The 18,348-nt window shown below is 58.8% G+C and overlaps 3 protein-coding genes and 1 non-coding gene across 4 annotated transcripts in view; 1 reads left to right on the top strand and 3 right to left on the bottom strand.

Annotated features, from left to right (window-relative positions):
- The window catches only part of ATP6V0D1 (ATPase H+ transporting V0 subunit d1), a 34,222-nt gene extending 27,210 nt beyond the window's left edge, over window positions 1-7,012 (bottom strand). The window contains exon 1 of the mRNA XM_027716157.2: window positions 6,840-7,012. Coding sequence (XP_027571958.1) covers window positions 6,840-6,969 — 130 coding nt within the window. The 5' untranslated portion in view covers window positions 6,970-7,012. The remainder of the gene's footprint in view (window positions 1-6,839) is intronic.
- Window positions 7,013-7,971: 959 nt separating this feature from the next.
- Window positions 7,972-10,486, bottom strand: LOC113985405 (agouti related neuropeptide). The gene is made up of 4 exons (XM_027716159.2): window positions 10,206-10,486; window positions 9,195-9,394; window positions 8,865-8,959; window positions 7,972-8,239 (listed from the first exon to the last, which is right to left on the bottom strand). The coding sequence occupies exons 2-4, from the start codon at window positions 9,376-9,378 to the stop codon at window positions 8,048-8,050; spliced, it is 471 nt and encodes a 156-aa protein (XP_027571960.1). The 5' UTR covers window positions 9,379-9,394; window positions 10,206-10,486; the 3' UTR covers window positions 7,972-8,047.
- A 1,663-nt stretch (window positions 10,487-12,149) lies between these two features.
- LOC113985400 (SNF-related serine/threonine-protein kinase-like) lies at window positions 12,150-17,343 on the top strand. The gene is made up of 6 exons (XM_027716152.2): window positions 12,150-12,225; window positions 12,877-13,482; window positions 14,908-15,049; window positions 15,222-15,434; window positions 15,536-15,673; window positions 15,827-17,343. Exons 2-6 carry the CDS (start codon window positions 12,894-12,896, stop codon window positions 16,668-16,670), a joined length of 1,926 nt encoding a protein of 641 aa, XP_027571953.1. The 5' UTR covers window positions 12,150-12,225; window positions 12,877-12,893; the 3' UTR covers window positions 16,671-17,343.
- Window positions 17,344-17,993: 650 nt separating this feature from the next.
- On the bottom strand, window positions 17,994-18,066 carry TRNAK-UUU. The gene has a single exon. It is a non-coding gene; the product is annotated as a tRNA-Lys (tRNA).
- Between the last annotated feature and the right edge of the window lie 282 nt (window positions 18,067-18,348).

Genomic DNA, 18,348 nt, shown 5'->3' with positions numbered 1-18,348 from the left:
ACAGGCTGCACACTGTGCCTTGCAGGCTCTCCCTCAACAGCTCTGAGCAAGTTCCCATGAGCTGCTTGCCCAGAACATTTTGCCCTGCTCCATGAGGGGGTCGTCCCCCCAACTCCACAGCACAAGAGCCAGCACATTATGTTGCAACTGGAATGAGGGCCATGTTTATATAACACTTGGAATTCATTTTTACAGGGAAGGCCAGCCACAAACTGCAGAAACTAAACTTTTCTGAATCTCTTAGCACCCAAGCAGACAAAACGGAATATATTTTCCAAAAATTGGACCGGATTTACGAACCCTGACTCAACGCATCCCACAGTGTATCAGCTCCTTACACGAGCCTGTCCTCCTCCAGCCGCTGCGCTGGTCACTGAGCTTCGGCCAAGAGGGTGAGCTCCCAAGTTTGGGAGCTTTTAATAGGACTATTCACATGTCAGGCTTCTCGGTTAAGAACAAACTAATCTCGTGGTTTCACAAATTTCCTGCCAGAAGAGATGTCCCAGTAGCATGGTGACTAATAAGTGGACCCACTGCTGAGCAAGCCCCAAGTTCTCCAAAAGCTCAAGTTCCCAACACAAGTTCAGACCGAGCTGGAGTCGGCCTCTGGCAGCAAGAGCAGCCCCTTGGCAGGGGCAGCTGCCACAGATCGCACACGCTGCACGTCGATAAGAGCTGGCTGTGAGTCTTCTGCCGTGCCTCTTCCCCAGCTGCCTGCTGGAAAGGAGGGAGACCTGCACCTAAAGCCCAGCTCCTCCCAAGGAGCTCCTCCAGATGCTGACTAACAGCAGCACACGGCCTCGACCCAGCGATTGATTTTAAGAGGTACATTTGCCTGGCTCGGCATTTGTCCAAGCGGTTCACACACTGAGTAACAGACTGAGCCAGTATTTGGCAAGGGAGCACTTGAATGACCACAACACTTTTGCTCTCTCTCCTCCCCTGCAAATGCTGGTAAATTATGGCTGGGTCACAGCTCCCAGAAAGCTGCCTTGTGCAAGAACACGACAGCTTGTCAGAACGACAGCCTTTTTTAGCTGAGTAGGACAGTGCTTGGGATTACCATGACATGGACTTACAGCCATCTCCATTCAGCTCTCCGTTCAGGCCCTCTGGTTCTCATGCAGCTGCCTTTACATGAGCCACAAACACAACAGAAGGTTAATTCAACACCCTGCTGTGCCAACACCTTGACATTTCAGATGACATTTTCTCGAGAGACTTCAGATCCACAGTAATACAACCGTCCTCTCCTGCAAGTTTGCTTTGCCATAACAAGGAATCAAGCCCTTAGTCTGTCAGACATCTGTCAGTCAAAGCCTGTCCTGTAAGCCCTGCTCAGACAGAATGATCCATGGCCTCATCAGCTCAGACTTCCACCCTGTCCCTCTTCAGCATCCTGCCATAACTGCATTGCAGAGCTCTGAATCAAGTTAAGGGCTCAAGCACTTCCAGGCAAGGGCTGATCTGTCTTCTCACACACAGGCACAGAATCAGCTTCTGCAACTTCCGAGCTGAAATGATGTTTTCACGCAAATTATCTGCTGTAACCCCGACATCTCGCTCCAAAGCACCTGGGGCCATCACTGCCTATATAAAAATTAAAATATCGTTTGCCATCTCCCAGGCTGGAGGCAGTAAAGCAGCTGAGGGATTACACAGCAGTCTGCAGATCAGCTACATTGCCCACGTCTCCCTTCAGGAGACTGCAGTCATTACCATTTGCCTTATTGCTGTTTGTTTGGTGTGTTTATAGCCACCTCAGACACTTCTGAAGCTGGTTCTCTGAAATCTCGCTCAGGAATTACTCAGAGACCCGTTGTTCCCTGCAGAATTTAAGACCTTTCCTGTGGTTGCACATCACCAGCAGTCACGTGCCACCTTTTCTCTGTTGTCAGGCAGGAAATTCCTCTGGGCCACAGACACAGAGAAGCATCATTTTTGGCCTTTTCTTCCATCAGTGTCTCACCTCTGGCTCTTCACCTGTTTGAAATGTCCTCAGCACCAAACAGCAACCTGTGTGTCTATCACATCCCCTCCTGGGGCTGAATTCACCCCTCTCAGAGCTTCAAACCCAGCACAACCGGCTCATGTGCCCTCAAGCAGGCAGCCCCCTCCTAATCTGTCCAAAAGGCAAGGTCACCCCCCCCATCTGCCTGCATCCCCACCCTCTCCAAAAGCAGACTGTTCTAAGCTACAGCTGTAACCTCAGAGGTCCAGTGCACTAACAGGACATCGGCCCAGCACCTACTGCAGTGATTCAGGGGAGAGGCAACAAATCACTCAGAAGCTAAAATAAACAGGGCAGAAAGCAGTCTCCTGCTGCAGGAGCTGACAGCCGAGGAAAAACAACAAGATGAAAGCACTGACGGGCTGCCGAGCAGCAATATCTGCCAGGAAACCCAGACACCATCATCTCCTAACGAGGGGCAGGACCCAAACAAGGGCTGAAGCTGCACCAGTACTCAGAAGCTGACCTGGGCTGCTGCTTGAAGTTTAGCTAGGAGAAGCTATGAAGTAGGTCTCTGCCCAGTAAAGGAGGCCAGAACAAACAGCAAAGAGCCTCCGCTGAACCCTGCAGGAAGCCAGGGACCACAGTGTTTGTTTGCCACCATGATCTAGCAGGCTATGGAAGGGCTATCTTTCTTCCAATAAAAAATGTTTTCCTGGAGCTTGTTTCAACAGGACAGTTGATGAACCAGCCACAGCCAGTGGTTACACCAGAGGATGCAGGACAAAGCACCAAGATCAGCAGCACAGCCTTTCAGACACTGTGACTCCGCCTCATCTGGCAGAAGAAAGCTCCTGGGGACAGGGGACAGTCCTCCTGCACAGTCCCCAGCATGCAAGGGTCAGCTTTTCACCCAGGGCTCCTACACATGCCAGGAGACAGAGAGCATCCTCATCGTGTGGGTGAGGATGACAGGTCCCCACCACGTTATGGCTTGGCTTCTACACCCCCCGAGTTCAGAGTGAACCACTCAGAGCTCCAGAGGGATCTAAGTACAGCCACCCTTCAGGACCACCGAGTGGCCTCTCCTTGTTTGGCAAAGGAGCTGCACAGGAAAGGATCTATGCCATTCCCCTTACACCTGTGAGAACACCACAAGCTCCACCAAAAGCACTCTTGGAGGCAGTCTGGAGCTCTGGCAGCAATGCAACTTCTCTGCACAAGAGAGGACATGCTGCCCGTGCGGTTATGCTGAAAGAGGAGACCAGCTCCAGCCTTTTGGGGCCCAAATTCCAGGACCACGGTGATAAAATGGAAAAGAGAAGGGTAGCACAACCTCTCCAGCTCTTTTCTCAGCAAAAAGGTGCTGAACACCTCAAAGCAAAGGCAGCCTCTAGGGGAGAACAAAAGAAAGGGGACAGTGAAAACAAAAGCACACACTGCACTCAGCCTGGTGCAGAGAGGACACACTCCAGGGACAGATCCCACTCCTCCACATGCACACCACTGTTTCCATACAGCATGCAAGTCCTCAGCTGAGCCAACTGCATTGACAGAGGCACAAGCACCTACAGAGCAGTGGTGTTGGAGACACACAGCCTCTGGAAAACCTCTCCTAACAGAGGCCCACAGGCTTGAACCAAGTCCCTGCCACTCCTCAGCAGGCCACTTCACAGCCTCATCACCCAGCTAGAAGCTGGATTTCACCACACCAATCACCTCTACAACACTGGCAGGTCAGAAAGAAAACAGTTTCCTACACTGTTGCTGCGGAAGCAAGAGGAATTATTAGCAATAGGAGGTTCATGAACACTGACCTGAAGGTAAAGACAGTCCTGGTTCTAAACAAGATGCTTTTGTGCTTTCTTGGGCTCCACGTGCATTTGGCAGTAAGGAGGATTGCAGACCACCATTAAAGTCAGCCCACAACCAACATTCCAGACCCAGACTGGCACCACTGTCCAACTACATCAACAGCTTTTCATTCTCCAGAGAGGATACCAGACCTCTAACAGGCTACCACAGCTTTAGGAGTTGGAGATGACTCACCAACCTTTTGACAGCAGAAATCTGGGTGACCTGTAAGTCTGTTTGCCCCAGACAGATTCCACTCCAGCACAGATCCATGCTCACACCGCTGGAGCTGAGGGAGGCGGCTCCAGGTCCTTCACTGACACCTTGTGTCAGAAGCAGGAACTGGATACAACAGGGAGGGCCGGGCAGCCTCCAAGCAATCCCAGCACAGGTGCACGTCACAGGGCCTCTGGCTGAGAAACAACCAAAGCACCTGGACTTTTGATGCTGAATGAAGGGATTAAACATGTTATTGCTGCAGGGTTTACGAGAAAGCTTAAGCCAAAACAGTTCTCACTGCCCCCCTCAGTCCTGGACATCTTTTTCTGCTCTTCTTCAGGCCAGCTCAGGAGCCTGACCACAGACAGCCCACTTGGCTACTTCTGACTCGACAAGAGGCAAGAGCTTGAGTCAGGTTACTTTGTGATCAGACAAGCAGAGACAACAGAGGATCACAGAAAAGCATGATTTCCTCCTTCCAGCAGCACTGAGCTGCCAGACCAAGTCCTGAAGCAGAGAAGTCAATCCCTTTGTGCTTCCAGACCAACCCAAGCACACGAGACAGAGCAGCATTTCAGACCTGGAAGCACAGCACCCTCCAAGCAATGCCAGTAGCAGCAAGGTGGCAGATACCCGATTCCCAGGACCAGACCCAGAACAGCCTTGGTCCTTCAGGATTTCTCCATGGCCAAGGATCACTCGCTCCAGGACTGGGACAAACTGCAGAGCTGGACTTGCACACAAGCAGCAGAGAGAAGACAAAATAGAGAGTAGAGAACAATGTATGAGTATTTTCTGTCCCAGTACTTATTTTGGCTGCTAACACACCAGCCACTGCCTGGATTTAATGCAGACAAGTACCTGGGAGAGGAAGAATGCATGTTAGAAGTCTGTGGAGCACAGAAAACAAGTACTGAGTGGGAAAATCCCAACTAAAGGGACAGAGGAAAGAAATAGTCTGACCACAGCCCCACATGAGTGATCAAGAGCAACACTGCTTTGAAGGAAAACACCTCTACAAAAACACAGTGGGCAGGGGCACAGAAAGCCAGGTGGAAGAGGAACAAGCTTGACAGTGAACTTGGAAGAGCCTTCAGGTTCTGAAGGAATCATGACAAGGAGCACAGCAGGAGAGCTGTCGGGGGTAGGACACCAATGATACCACGGCAAACATATGGGAACTCCAACCTGACTCATTCCAAATGCAGCAAACACCACTCTGAGGGAGAACTAGGTTTAGGCAACTTGGTTCAGAAAGCAAGGAAGGGAGAAAAAAAAGAGAAGCTCTCAGTACAGAAAGACTCCAAAGGGGAAGTTCACTGCAGGGAAGTGACACAGTCACAGTTCAGGGCATGCTGACACTTGTGACTGCCCAGAGAGCAGAAGTTACTCCCACTGCCCTCTTCCAGGCCCTGGGCTCCATAGTAGGAATGACAGTGACCGCTGCAAGCAAAGAGCTGCAAAAAAGAGAAGCTGAAAAGGAGCTTCTCTCCTAAGCAAAAACAGCTTGGGAATTCTTAAGGTAGAAGCTGAGGCACATCACAGCACTCTGTTCCCATTCTGTTGTTACCTGGAGTGAGCAGCCCCAGGTAACTTGTATCCAGGGTTCAACTGGTCAGGGATCCATCTACATACTCAGGGTTAACTAACCACTCAGCAATGACTGTCAGTATAAACGTGATGCTTAACAAATAGTTTTAGAAGAAAGAATAATCCAATAATTATAGTCCCACTGACAAAAACAACATTTCCAGACACGTGTATTTCTAGCCTATTTCAAGAGCTGCCTGGTTTTAATCTTTGTGATTTTTGATCCAGGTTGTAGACACTGCCGAGTGAAAACCGGGCAGGGCACTGATCAGAGAAACAGTTTAACAGCAACTAATTAAGCTGATGAGTGACCACAAGTGATCTCAGCATCCTAGAAGAGCTTGGGTTGGGAAAGACCTCTAAAGGCCATCTGGTTCAACCCCTTGCCAGGGGCAGGGACACCTTTCACTATCCCAGGCTGCTCCAAGCCCTGTTCAACCTGGCCCTGGACACTTCCAGGGATGGGGCAGCCACAGCTTCTCTGGGCAACCTGTGCCAGGGCCCCACCACCCTCATTGTGAAAAAAATGAGCATCACAGAGCAAAACCTCCAAAGTTCTCCAGGTTTGTACACGCTGATCTAGAAAAAAAATTATGCCCGGGAGTCAGAATTAGCCTTTAAAAAGAACTCAAGATCACAGGCAACAGGCAATTCACTGCTGAATTTACTCAGTTAGGCACCGGATTTTTTCCACTAGTGATCCTTCAATAACAGCAGGTACTTTCCTAGGTGACCTGATCCCCTTAAAAACTAATCATGGGTATCAGGGATTGTTAGATTACCCAAATAACCCTACTTCTGGCCTTAAAAAGGCTTCCTGCCATTTAGGGAGTGCAGCCACAAAACCAGTCTCACCAGCAATGCCCGACAAAACCCACCAGGCTCCCAACAACCACAGCTACAGAGCCACCCCAGGAAAGCACAGGGAGCCCAAGCTCCCTCACAGCGCTGTGTCCGCTGGGCAATCACACGGCCGCGCTGACCGGGAAACTGAGTCAGCTGAGACGGCGGGGGCCGGGACACAAAACGCGGCCTCAGCCGAGGGGTGAAGAGGGGACAGGGCCGCTGTGGACTCTTTTCGCCGCTGCCAGGCAGCCCCTCGCCTCCCCACAGCCCCTCACCACCTCCCCTCAACCCACCGCCCAGACCTTCCCCTCAGGATGGCAGGGGAAGGCGGGGGGGGGGGGGGGGTTCCCGCAAGCCTCGGACCCTCCCCACCACTCACCCTCCAGGCTCTCGCACTGCACCAGGTTCACGTAGTCCCCTTGCCGGAGCACCCCCGCCTTGAAGCCGCGCACCAGCCCTTCCAGGTATCCGTTGTCCACGTTGAAATAGAGCTCCGGGAAGCACGACATGGCGGCGGGGACGGGCCAGGAGCGCTGCCGCCGCCGCCTCACGTGACCCACGCGCTGGTCACGTGGCAGCGGCCCCTTCCCGGCAGCCACTGCGCGGCGGGAGCCGCCTGAGGGGATGGGGGGGGAGCAAGGAGAAGGCGGCGGGAACGGCCCGGGAGCGCCCTGGGAATAAATTAAATAGCGGCGTTCGACGCGAAGGTGCCGCCAAGTGCGGAGTGCAGGATTATCTTAAGTCAGGGTGTTCTTTGGTGTAAAACCTTTGTGTGCTTCCAAGCCTAATGAGCAGGGAAGGAGAGCTGACAGTGGAACTGGCACCCCTTACTCAGGGACATCCTGGAGCTGACAGGCTTTAGGGGTGCAGTAAATCAAGATGCTGGTGTCTGTCTATGGATACATGGCTAGCTTGGCAAAATACTCTGGGTCCATGTATCATAGACCTGAACTATCTTCATTATAATACTAAAAATCACGCCTGCAGGTCAAAAAGACCCTGCCCAGGTGAAGACCTTTCCCCTGAGCATGAGTAGAATTTACCTGGGTTATGTGATTTGTATGGAAATTACCAATCAACCCAACAGAGCGGCTGTGCTTGGGAATTTACTGCCTCTGAACTTTTGTGTGTGAATAACAACACGGCAAGTCCAGCGGGACGTGCTGGATTTGTGGAATAGCCCCGAGCACCCGGGCTCGGCAGCTCTGAAATCAATAACCAGCGTCTCTCTCTCCAGTGTGTCAGGACCGGCTCGTTGCACACAGGGGAAAAAAACTCAATTTTGTGGGTGACAGCAGCGTGGCCAAGACATCACCTGGAGCACCCCTGCTGCTGAGACACCACTTACCCAGCCAGGAAAGGCTCATTTTGTTTGACGTGGAGGAGCTCTGGACTCCTGGCTGTGTGGACACGGTGCCCAGCCGTGTGCAGGCACCCTCCCCTTGCTGCTGCCCCTCTCCCCTGAGATCCCCAGCGGACACAGCACACCATTCCCACTCAGCAGTGGCTTTTGCAAAGGGCTGGTTTATTGGAGCTGCAGAGGAGGAGGCACACGCGTGGGCAGGGAGCAGCCCCACGGGGCGGGCGCTAGTTCTTGCCACACGGGAAATTGGTGCTGATTTTCCTGCAGTAGCAGAAGGCGTTGAAGAAGCGGCAGTAGCAGGTGGCACAGGGGTCGCAGCAGGGGACCTGCTGGCCCAGGCAGGACTCCAGCAGACGGACGCAGCGGCGGGGGGAGCGCTCCTCACGGCCTGCAGCCTGCAGCTCTGTGGAGGATGCCTGGAAGGGAGAGAGGAGGGACAGCAGGGGCAGAGTTGGTGCTGGACCACTGCGCCAGCAACAGAGAACTGCGTGGGAGAGAGCCAGGAGTGGCTGCTGAAACCTGCCACTGCCAGCAGCGCACAGTCGTGCTCAACTCCAGGCTCATCCTGTTGGAAATCACCACTGAGCCCCGTGGTCTCTCTGCAGGGTTCACTGCCTTATCCACTGTGTCTCAAGGCCTTTCTGCACACATTTATTTTGAAGCACAGCCTGGACTTTAGTGGAGGGTGCTGTGCCTTCTGCCCAAACAGAGGGACTGAGGGCTGAGCCAGGCTGAACATGGCATTGCCCAGTGAGCTGCTGGTCTGCAGAGGCTTCCTGGGCTGCACTTGAGGTTAATTAAATGGATTGCAGGAGCACAGGTTTGCACCACCCTCCTTTGAGTGCTGTAGCCCCTTGTGTCTCTGGTCAGCCTCAGCTCATCCCAGCCCTGGCTGCTCCCCAGGTGATGAACAGATAGTGCCTTCCCAGGCAGCACCGTGCTGGGCTCCAAACCTCCCCTGGCCCCAGGGGCACAGAGAAGGCTGCTGTGGCCTGATGCTTTCCTGCTCTTTGAGGTGTCTGTAAGAAAGCTCAGGGTTACCTGTGGTTCCAGCACACCACCTCTCCTCACGAGGTCACCATCGGCTTCTTGGACCTCCAGGGCCATCTGCTCAAACCCCAGCCTGGGGAGAGGTCCTGTGAGATACAGAGAAGCTGGACAAGGAGGCTGCTGGGGGGTCAGCTCTGATTCTGCTCCCCACAAAAAAAAGGCCCTGCTTCCTGTGGGCTGCCAGGCTGCTCTCGCCTGCCAGGCCTAGAAGAAGCTGTTGCTGCTTTAGGGGGACCACCCTGCATGTGACTCTGGGTGTGGGACCCTCACTTCAACTCTGAGGCACTGGGCAGTGCAGCAAGGGGGGCTCACAGAACTCACCCGCCAGCTCCGCAGGCGCCTCCTTGGCTCTCCGCTGCAGGCTGGCGTGGCGGGCTCTGTCCGTGCCCTCCAGCCCGGTGCTCGCCTTCTGCAGGTGCCCACAGCTGAGGTCGGTGGTCCTGAGGTCCAGGACGGCCTGGATCCCCTGCAGCAGCCCACAGCACAGCAGCAGCACGTTCAGCATGGTCCCGGGGGACAGCCTGCGCAGAGGGGCCCGTCCAGTGTCAGCCCCCCCCACTGGCATCACCCCCCGAGCAGTGCCGTGTCAGCGAGGGCAGCCCCTGCCAGCACAGCCACCATGCCAGACTGTTTGCTCCCTTGGCCTTGAGAGCCTTTTTTTTGGCCCCCACACACCTAGGAGCTTCACGTGGACCCTCCAGAGCACGCACTGTGGGGCACCCCACGTATGGGCACATTCAGGATCTCCCCACAGAGGGGGGAGCAGCAGAGAACGGACTAAGACTTGACCAATCCTTTGTGCAGCAGTTCAGGGTGCCCCCTGCCCCACTCACAGCCTTCAGCAGCCACCAGACCATTGAGGATGCGGCCAAAACATCCCACACGGCTCCTGCCAGGCTCAGAGCATGGAAATGCCAGTAGAGGCTGGGCACTGTGTGGGGGGAGGACCACAGCGGGCACAGCTGAGGGAAGGACTGGGCAAACTGGGCTGGGGGACGAGAGTAGCTGCAGGGTTGGGCTGTGGGCTTTGGGGGCCTGAAAGCTGTAAAAAGCAGGGAGACTCTTAGGGAGCAAAAGGAAGGGGGCCAGGAGGGGGTACCACAGTTGCTGTTGTCAGCCAAATCCTGGGAAACCCAGTGCCTGCTGCTTTAGCAGCCTTGGGGCTCCAGCCCTGGCCTCCAGCAGCGCAATGCTGGCCACCCCTTTTCTCCCCATCCCACACAACCACCCAGCTCTTTGCTGGGAGAGACCCCTCTGCACCTTGGGGAGCCCCACACCCGTGGGAGTCACACCCCACACGCTCCCAAGCCCCTTCCCATGGTAGGCACTGACCTCTCCAAGCAGAGAGGGGGCTCGTCATTCACTGGTCCACCGAGCCCGCTGGAAGCGCCGCCACCGCTCTCTGCCTCAGTGTCCTCCGCCCCACACGCTTCCTGGGATTTATATCGGCTTTTTATTAATTAAGTGCTGCAGCCACATGACTCCACTAACTACCAGGTAGGTGGGATTCTCTGGAAAACGGGCTTTGTCTGGATGGAGAGCAGCCGCCGGGGCAATGTGCGGGAGGGGGGACTCCTGCCCTGTGCCCCGCACAGCCGTGGGAGGGACAGCTCCCTGCTACCCCCAAACCCCCAAGTGTCTTGGAAGTGATCCCCACCGTCCTTCCAGACTGCTTCCCTTTCCAGTCACGCCTGAGAAGCACCAAGGCTGCAACTTGAGGGCATCTCTTAGTTCCCAAATAGAGAATTATCAGGGCTACAGGCTCCTGGCCAAAAACATGCCAAGCTCGACTGGTTTTCAAAGGGAATGTTGCCTATCCATATCTCCTGGCAAGCGTCCAGTCATAGTCCAGAGCCTCCAGCAGTCCTCCAGCTTCTGACCACTGGCCATCTGCAGATTCTCCAGGCTGTGTCTCTCATTCATAATTCCTTTGGAAAACCTGCAGCTCCCCAGAGCCAGGCTCTTTTCGGGAATGCTCATGGCCTTGAGTGACTTCAGTGCTGCAAGGAAATGGGAGGATAAGACATAGGTTCAGTGGGCTGTGACATTCCCAGCAAGGAAGGCTGACAGCCCAGGCTCTGCCCTCACCAGGCTGCTCCTGGATGAAGGGGACCCCCCAGGCCTCCCAGCAGGTCCCCAGTAGAGCATGAGCCACCACTCCTGGCTGCAGCACCAGCCCTGGGGCTCTTTGCAGGCCCCCTCTGCCCCTCACACGCCCTGTCCCAGCATGATCTGATTCCTGCTGCATTTGAGGAATGGGCTGAGCGAGTGTGGGACCAGTGAGAAGCTCGATTGCCCGTGTCCCATCTCCTCTGGCTGCTGGAAACACTCAGCACCCACCTGGCTCCCCAGTGCACAACACCCAGTCAGGACCCCCCCAGCACAGCACCCAAGTGTCTCCTGCACCCACATGCCTGGGCGAAGGCTCATCTTGGGCTAGAGGCAGCTTTGGCAGCCCTTCCCATTCCCATCCCCGAGGCCCAGGTGGGTGCCGAGTGCCCCATCCATCCCCAGCTCCTCCATCCCCAGCCCTGGGGGCTCCGGGTCCCCAGCCCTGCTGTCCCCGTCCCCGCTGACGCCACCGCCTCTCGGGGCCCTCGGCCCGGCTCATTAGGGCCTGTTTGCAGCCGGCGGGGCCGCGGGCCAGGACTTCTGGGAAGGCATTAGCGGGAATGAGGGCGGCCGCGCTGAGAGCTTTTTAATCTGCAGGAGCAACATCTGCTTTGTGCGCATCCCGATGGCCAGTAACGAGCTAAATGAGGCTGCCGGCCGCTCGCCGGGCCGCTTCCAGGAAAAGAGGGCTCACAGCGAGGGGGAAAGGGGGGCCGGGGCTGCGCCCCCGGCTCGGTGCTCCCGGCTGCAGGGAGGGTGGGAGCGGGCGATGGAGCGGGTCAGGGGCACAGCGGAGGTGCCGTGAGCGGGCACCCTGGGCAGGAGGGCAGCACAGCCGGAGCTCATCCCACAGCGGGACCCTCGGGAGACAACCCCGGGCAGGCGGCTCTCCCTCTCCCTCTCCTCCTGGAAGCATCCAGGCAGGCGGGCGGCTCACTGAGCTCATCAGCAGCCCTCGTTACCGCTAATGCCCCCTCAGTGCCACCACCCCACACGGGCACTGACGAGCCGGGCCGCGGGAGCCGTCGGGGCGGCGGTGCCCGGGGTCTCCCCGTCGGGAGGTGCGAAGAGCATCCCCCCAGCCCCGGTGGGCACCGGGCCGGGCCCTTTAAGGCGCGATCCCGGAGCCGCCCTGACGTCAGCGGGGCGGGCGCGCCCGGGCACCGCAGCCCCGGCGGCCGCAGCTCCGCGCCCCGGGGAGAGCGGCTCCATCGGGGCGCACCGGGGGGCAGCGGCTGCGGTGGGTATCGGGGGGCTGCGGGGGGGGCATGGGGGTGCCCGGGGTGCTGCGGTCTGGAGGTGAGGGCGTTGGGGTGCCCAGGGTGCCGGACACCTGGAGGTTGGCAGTATTGGGGTGCGCAGGGTGCTGGGATCTGGAAGTGGCAGCATGGGGTGACAGGGGTGCTGGACGCCTGGAGATAGGGGTCTTGGGGTGCCCGGGGTGCTGGGAACACGCAGGTGGGGTATGGGGGTGCTCAGGGTGATGAGGGACTGTTGGCAGGGGTGTTGGGGTGCCCGGGGTGCTGTGGTGCTGGACACCTAGATGCCCTCTGGGTTGCTGGGAAGTAGCGGGGCTGTAAAGGGATGTCCAGGGTGCTGGGAACTGACAGAGAGGATGTTGGGGTGCTCAGGGTGCTGGGGACCTGGACGTGAGGAATGGGGTACCCTGGGATGTTCGGGAGTGGAGGTGGGAGTACTGGAATGTCCAGGGTGCTGGGGACTGGAGGTGGGGATACAGATGAGTGCCTAGATCCCAGGATGGGGACTGGGAGCTGGGGTGTCAGGGTACCCAAGCTGCTGGGATCCTGATGCCCGAGGTGCTGGGGGGCCTGGTATTCGGGGAAGCTCCATCCCTCACCCCACGTTGCTCAGCGTCTCCTCCGTCCCACAGCGCCCGAGGCCGCCGCCATGGCCGGGGCGCAGGGCTGCGGCGAGGGCAAGATCGCGGGGCTGTACGACCTGGAGCGCACGCTGGGCAAGGGCCACTTCGCCGTGGTGAAGCTGGCACGGCACGTCTTCACCGGGCAGCGCGTGGCCGTCAAGGTGATCGACAAGAGCAAGCTGGCGGGGGAGGCGGCGGGGCAGCTCCTGCAGGAGGTGCGCTGCATGAAGCTGGTCCAGCACCCCAACGTGGTGCGCCTCTACGAGGTCATCGACACCCACGCCAAGCTCTACCTCATCCTGGAGCTGGGCGACGGCGGGGACATGTTCGACCACATCATGCGGCACGAGGGCGGCCTGGCCGAGCCGCGGGCCAAGCACTACTTCGCCCAGATCGTCCACGCCATCTCCTACTGCCACAAGCTCCACGTGGTGCACCGTGACCTCAAGCCAGAGAACGTGGTCTTCTTCCAAGAGCAGGGGGTGGTCAAGCTCACCGACTTCGGCTTCAGCAACCGCTTCCAGCCCGGCAAGATGCTCACCACCAGCTGCGGCTCCCTGGCCTACTCGGCGCCGGAGATCCTGCTCGGGGACGAGTACGACGCCCCAGCTGTGGGTAAGGGTGGTGAGGCACCCTGGGGACCTGCCTCCCTCGTATCCTGGAGTGTGGTCCTGCCGGCCAGGAACCACCTCGCTTTTGGCCCCTTATGCCGGGAGCACCCGGTGGCCCTGCTGTCCCTGCAGGGAGCACAGCTATCCCCTGGGTGCTGGGCTGCCCAGCCCTGCCCTGGCTCGAGGGGTCCTCCCTGCAGAGACCATCCCAGCACCCACTGAGATCCCACAGGAATCATGGCGGGGAGGGGAAAAAGCCCGAGCAGGCTGTGAGTCCGTCGTGGCATCCGCCGGGGCTCGGGAGAAGCAGAGTGAGGACGCAGCTGCCGGCAATCTGGCGCTAGTGGTTATTTGGGGGGGTGAGGCCGGAAGGAAATCTGCTTGGGATGCTGCTGTTTGGGTGGAGGAGCTCCGAAAGTTTCCTTTGCTCCATCCCCGCCCTGAAAACCGCTTCCTCTCTGTGCCTCCCAGCGCCCTTCCTCCCCTGGCCGGGGCACGGGGGTCTGGGGAGGCTGTCCCAAGGCACAGGGGGCTGGGCTGGGGGCTCTGAGAGGCTCTGCTGTGACAGAGGGGACACGGGAGGGAAGCAGGATCTGAGCTGGCTGGCTGGCTGGAATTAGGGCAGGAGGATTTAGCAAAGCAAAACACGAGCCCTTAAAGGAAAAAGCCCAGCGTTGGCTCAGGAAAAGGCGGATCCCAAGCAGAGAGCAGGGATAGCTTATGGAGGCGGTAGGAAAATAAGCTGGTGGCGCTGAAAGGGAAATGAAGGGAGAGAACCGATGCAGATGAGAAATTTTCAAACACTTGACTTAAGCAGCTGAAGGTATTAACAGAGAGCCCCGGGGCGTGCTCAGCATCCTAAATGTGCCTTCTGCAGGAGTTTTGTGTTCTGGGCAGGAGGGACCAGTGAAGATGCTGCTGGCTCCATCCCTGCCCTCAGGATGGGGCAGCGATCCCACTCCAGCCGGTGCCCACAGAGCCTGAAAGCCCAGATCAGTGCTGTGTCCTCATCCCATCACTGCAGTCTCTTGCAGCACAGCCCAGTGCCAGGATGGTTGTGGTGGAATGGTCTGGGAATGAGAAGCTGAGAAATGACATGAGATGGCACTGGGGGGGAGAGGGGAGAGTGACTGGTGGGACAGAGCTCAGGGCTGGCCTCCCTGTGCCTGCCTGGACAAGGGGATAGGACCTCAACTGCTTTGGTGAAGCCCCTTGAGACCTGCTTGGATGTGGGGATGGGGAAGGTCTTTCCCTGCCTTGGTGGGGCTGCAGTCCCCCTGTCCATGGGGCAGGACCTGGGAGCTGTTGCCTCCCACTGGTGTCTGTTGGATCGGCATTATGGACTGGTGGGGTGGCCCCCCCGGGGTCCCTGGGGTGGAGAATCTCGGCCCACGGGGAGTGCAACCTGAACTGCTGCTGCTTCTTGCAGACATCTGGAGCCTGGGGGTCATCCTCTACATGCTGGTGTGCGGCCACCCCCCCTTCCAGGAGGCCAACGACAGCGAGACCCTCACCATGATCATGGACTGCCGCTACACCGTCCCCCCGCACGTCTCGGCCCAGTGTGCTGAGTAAGCACCACCCCCCTCGCTGCACCCCCAGACCCCAACATGCTGCCCCCGGGGTGGGTGCCCCATCCCTCGGGGATGCCTGGGAGCTGAGGTGGGAAAAGGGAGGGTAAAGCTGCCTGGTTTGGGGTTCACATGCTGCTGCAGGGTTGCAGCGTTGCTCCTTTTCCCGCAGTCTCATCTCCAGGATGCTGCAGCGGGACCCGAAGCAGCGAGCGTCCCTGGAGCAGATCGAGGGCCACACGTGGCTGCAGGGGGTGGACCCGTCCCCCGCCAGCCGCTCCCTGCTGCCCCTCACCTCCCACAAGCGCGTGTCCCAGGAGGAGCACGAGATCATCCTCCAGGCCATGATGTGCGGGAACATCGCGGATCGGGAAACCATCCAGGAGTGAGTGCTGGGGGGGGATGCCGAGGTGGGAGCCCCTGCAAAGGGCTCTGGGGGTCCCGGCACGTCCGTGGTGCACTGACGTGAGTCCCTCGGTCGCACAGGGCGCTGGAAGCCGATCGCTACAACCACATCACGGCCACGTATTTCCTGCTGGCGGAGAGGATGCTGCGGGAGAAGCGGGAGAAGCAGGGCCACCGCCTCAGCCTCGTCTACAACCTGGCCAAGGAGGTGCAGAGCAGGTGAGCCCCTCTCCTTCCCCCTGTCCACGTTACCCCCTCCGTGCCATCCCAGGTCCCCAGTGCAGGGTCTTGGCCAGTCCCCTGTCCCCTTCCTTGCCACAGCCCTTTCCATGCCCAGCTGGGTACGACACCTCCCTCTCTCCCCTCCCTCAGGACCAACTTATCGGACACATTTGGCTCCGGGGGCGGTGCCAGCAGCCTCCTGCCCTTCACGGAGCCCGGCAGCCTCACTGGGGGGTCCCGGCTGCCCCCCGGAGGGGACATTGGTGGCCGACAGCCCACCGGGACCCTGCTGAAGGTCCCCGCCGTCGACACCACCATCACCAAGAGCACCCCGGCCCTGCAGCAGATCTGCGAGGAGGAAGAGGAGGACGAGGAGGATGAGGAGGGGAGGCCCAGCGCCATGGAGAGGAAGAGCAGCTCACTGAACCAGGAGCAGATGCGAGCCTTCCTGCGCGCCCACCGCCCGCCCGGCCGTGGGGAGGTCTGGGGGACGGGGGCTGAGCTGGGGGGCCGGGGCGGGCGCCCGGGGGCAGCCTGGGCTGGGAAGGGAGTGACGGGGGGCCAGGGTCTCCTGGGCCTGCGGGGGCGTGGAGCTGAGCCCCTGAGGAGGGAGGAGGACACAGATCCCAGGGGCTCCTCGTCAGAGTTCCCCAAGGAAAGGGGAGCCGTCCTGTCACCCCAGAGCAGCTCTGCTGGGGTACCCCAGGTGCTGGGAGCAGAGACAACCCCTGCCTCCCTCCCAAGCCCCACGGACACGTCCCCAGGGCAGGGGGCTCCCCCCAGCCCCACCCGGCAGTCGGTGGAGAGCTCAGGCACCGAAGGGGGCGCGGAGAGTGTGATCAAGCTGGACCCGGGCAAGGGCAAGGGGGGCAGCCTGCGGGACAGGCTCCTGCAGATCCCGCTCTGCGAGAAAGCCCTGGCCTTCAAACTGCGGCCGGGCTCCAAGGAGAGCCTCCTCTCACTGGGGCAGTTCAACTGCTGTCACGTCATTTAAGGCCCTGGGGTGAGGGACCAGCCCTGCTGTGGGGTCTGGGTGGGAGGGCACCCGTTCCCCTGCCTTTGGTCTGCCAGTGCCATGGGGCTGGCAGGGGGCATGGTGCCCTGCTTTGTCACCCATGGTGGCCACCCTGCCAGCCCCCTCAGAGCACCTTCTGTGAGAGACCCCCCAGGATGGGCCCTCCCGAGGGCGAAGCGGACTGGGGTCCATCCCTGCACCGACTGGCTCGTCCCCAAACCCCAGGACAGCTCCCTGACCCTGCCGGGGTGCGATGGACCACGACACTTTTTTAACTACTAGAAATAATTTTTTAAATAGTCTATTTTACTGTAATTAAATAGAGATTGCTATATCCCCCTGGCCCCCCCGGGCTGGCGATGCCCAGCCCCGCAGAGTGCACGGCCCGGGGCTGGGCTGTCCCGCCTGCAGCCCCCCCGCTGGCCCGGCCGGGGCCAGGCACAGCCTGGCCCGTGACCCCAGGCCATCCCCTGGGCCCTCCCCACAAATAAGCTTCCTATTTATTATCTCTTTGTTTTCTTGCTGGCAAGAAATGAATGCCGACGGAGGCGCAGGCCGGCGCTCGGCCCGAGCCACGGCGCGTGCGCGTGGAAGGATCGGAGCCGCTGGGAAGCAAAGTTCACCGGGACAATAAAATAAGCTCGTGGGTTGATGGGGGTGCAGTGTCTTGTAAAAACACACCACTGTCCCCCCCCAGCCTTGCCAAGGCCAGGGCAGCAGGGGTGGCATCCCGTGCACCAGGGGTGGGTTCCCGGGAGCGTCTGCCTGAGCTGGGGTGGGCACGGGCCCAAAATGGAACAGAGAGGAGGGAGGATAGGGAAGAGCAACACCCAGAGGTGAGGGAGGGCCTGGACATGCCAAAAGGCCCGGGGAGGGTATTGCAGACCTCCACAAGGCAAAACCACACTCAGCCCCAGGATCCCCCCACTTGCTTTCCTCACCCCCAGCCTGAGGTGACCTAAGCCCAGGATCATCCCTGAGTCCCCAGTACCCACTCCAGCCCTTTCTTCTGTCCCTCCAGCTCTGCTGTGCCTCTCTCTCCTATCCCTTCTATTTCTCACTATTTTCATGTGTAACAGCCTTGCCTGTCTTGCCATCACAGTGTGGGATCCCTCTCTTTGCACTCCTGGGTGACTGGAAGAAGAGAGCGGTGCTGTGAGGGTGTCAGATGGGAATGAGCTGGACCTGGAACGTTTCTGGGGGAGATGGTGGTGGGAAAAGAAGCAGGGACTCCAGCAGCAGGAGGGGATGCTGTTGCTGCCCACGAGGCTCCCCTTTCTTGCTCCTAAAGGATAAAGCCACCGCCTGAACAGGGGCTTGAACCCTGGACCCTCAGATTAAAAGTCTGATGCTCTCCCAACTGAGCTATCCAGGCTCCTGTCTGGGGTTCGGGGGGATGTCCAGGACAGGCAGGGGGGACCCCACTTTGCTGCAGCGTTTGGAAGGACGGTGTGGGGACCTGCTTTGACCTCTCCCACCCCCACAGCACCCCAGCGAGGCTGCCAGCGCACACCGGGCTGAACACCCGGCTCCTGGGAATCCCGCGGGCACTGATCCGGCACGGGGATGCGCCCTGGGAAGATGCGGTGCCGTAGGGATGCGCTGGCAGGGAGGGGAGCGGGATGATGCGGGAGCGGCTGTAAAACCTCCGCCGCTC

The sequence above is a fragment of the Pipra filicauda genome, unplaced genomic scaffold, assembly GCF_003945595.2.
Source record: "Pipra filicauda isolate LSUMZ 115617 unplaced genomic scaffold, ASM394559v2 scaffold205_size1947385_pilon, whole genome shotgun sequence".
NCBI lineage: Eukaryota > Metazoa > Chordata > Aves > Passeriformes > Pipridae > Pipra > Pipra filicauda.
Note: the sequence above shows the minus strand (reverse complement) of the source record. Positions and strands in the feature narration are given on the sequence as shown.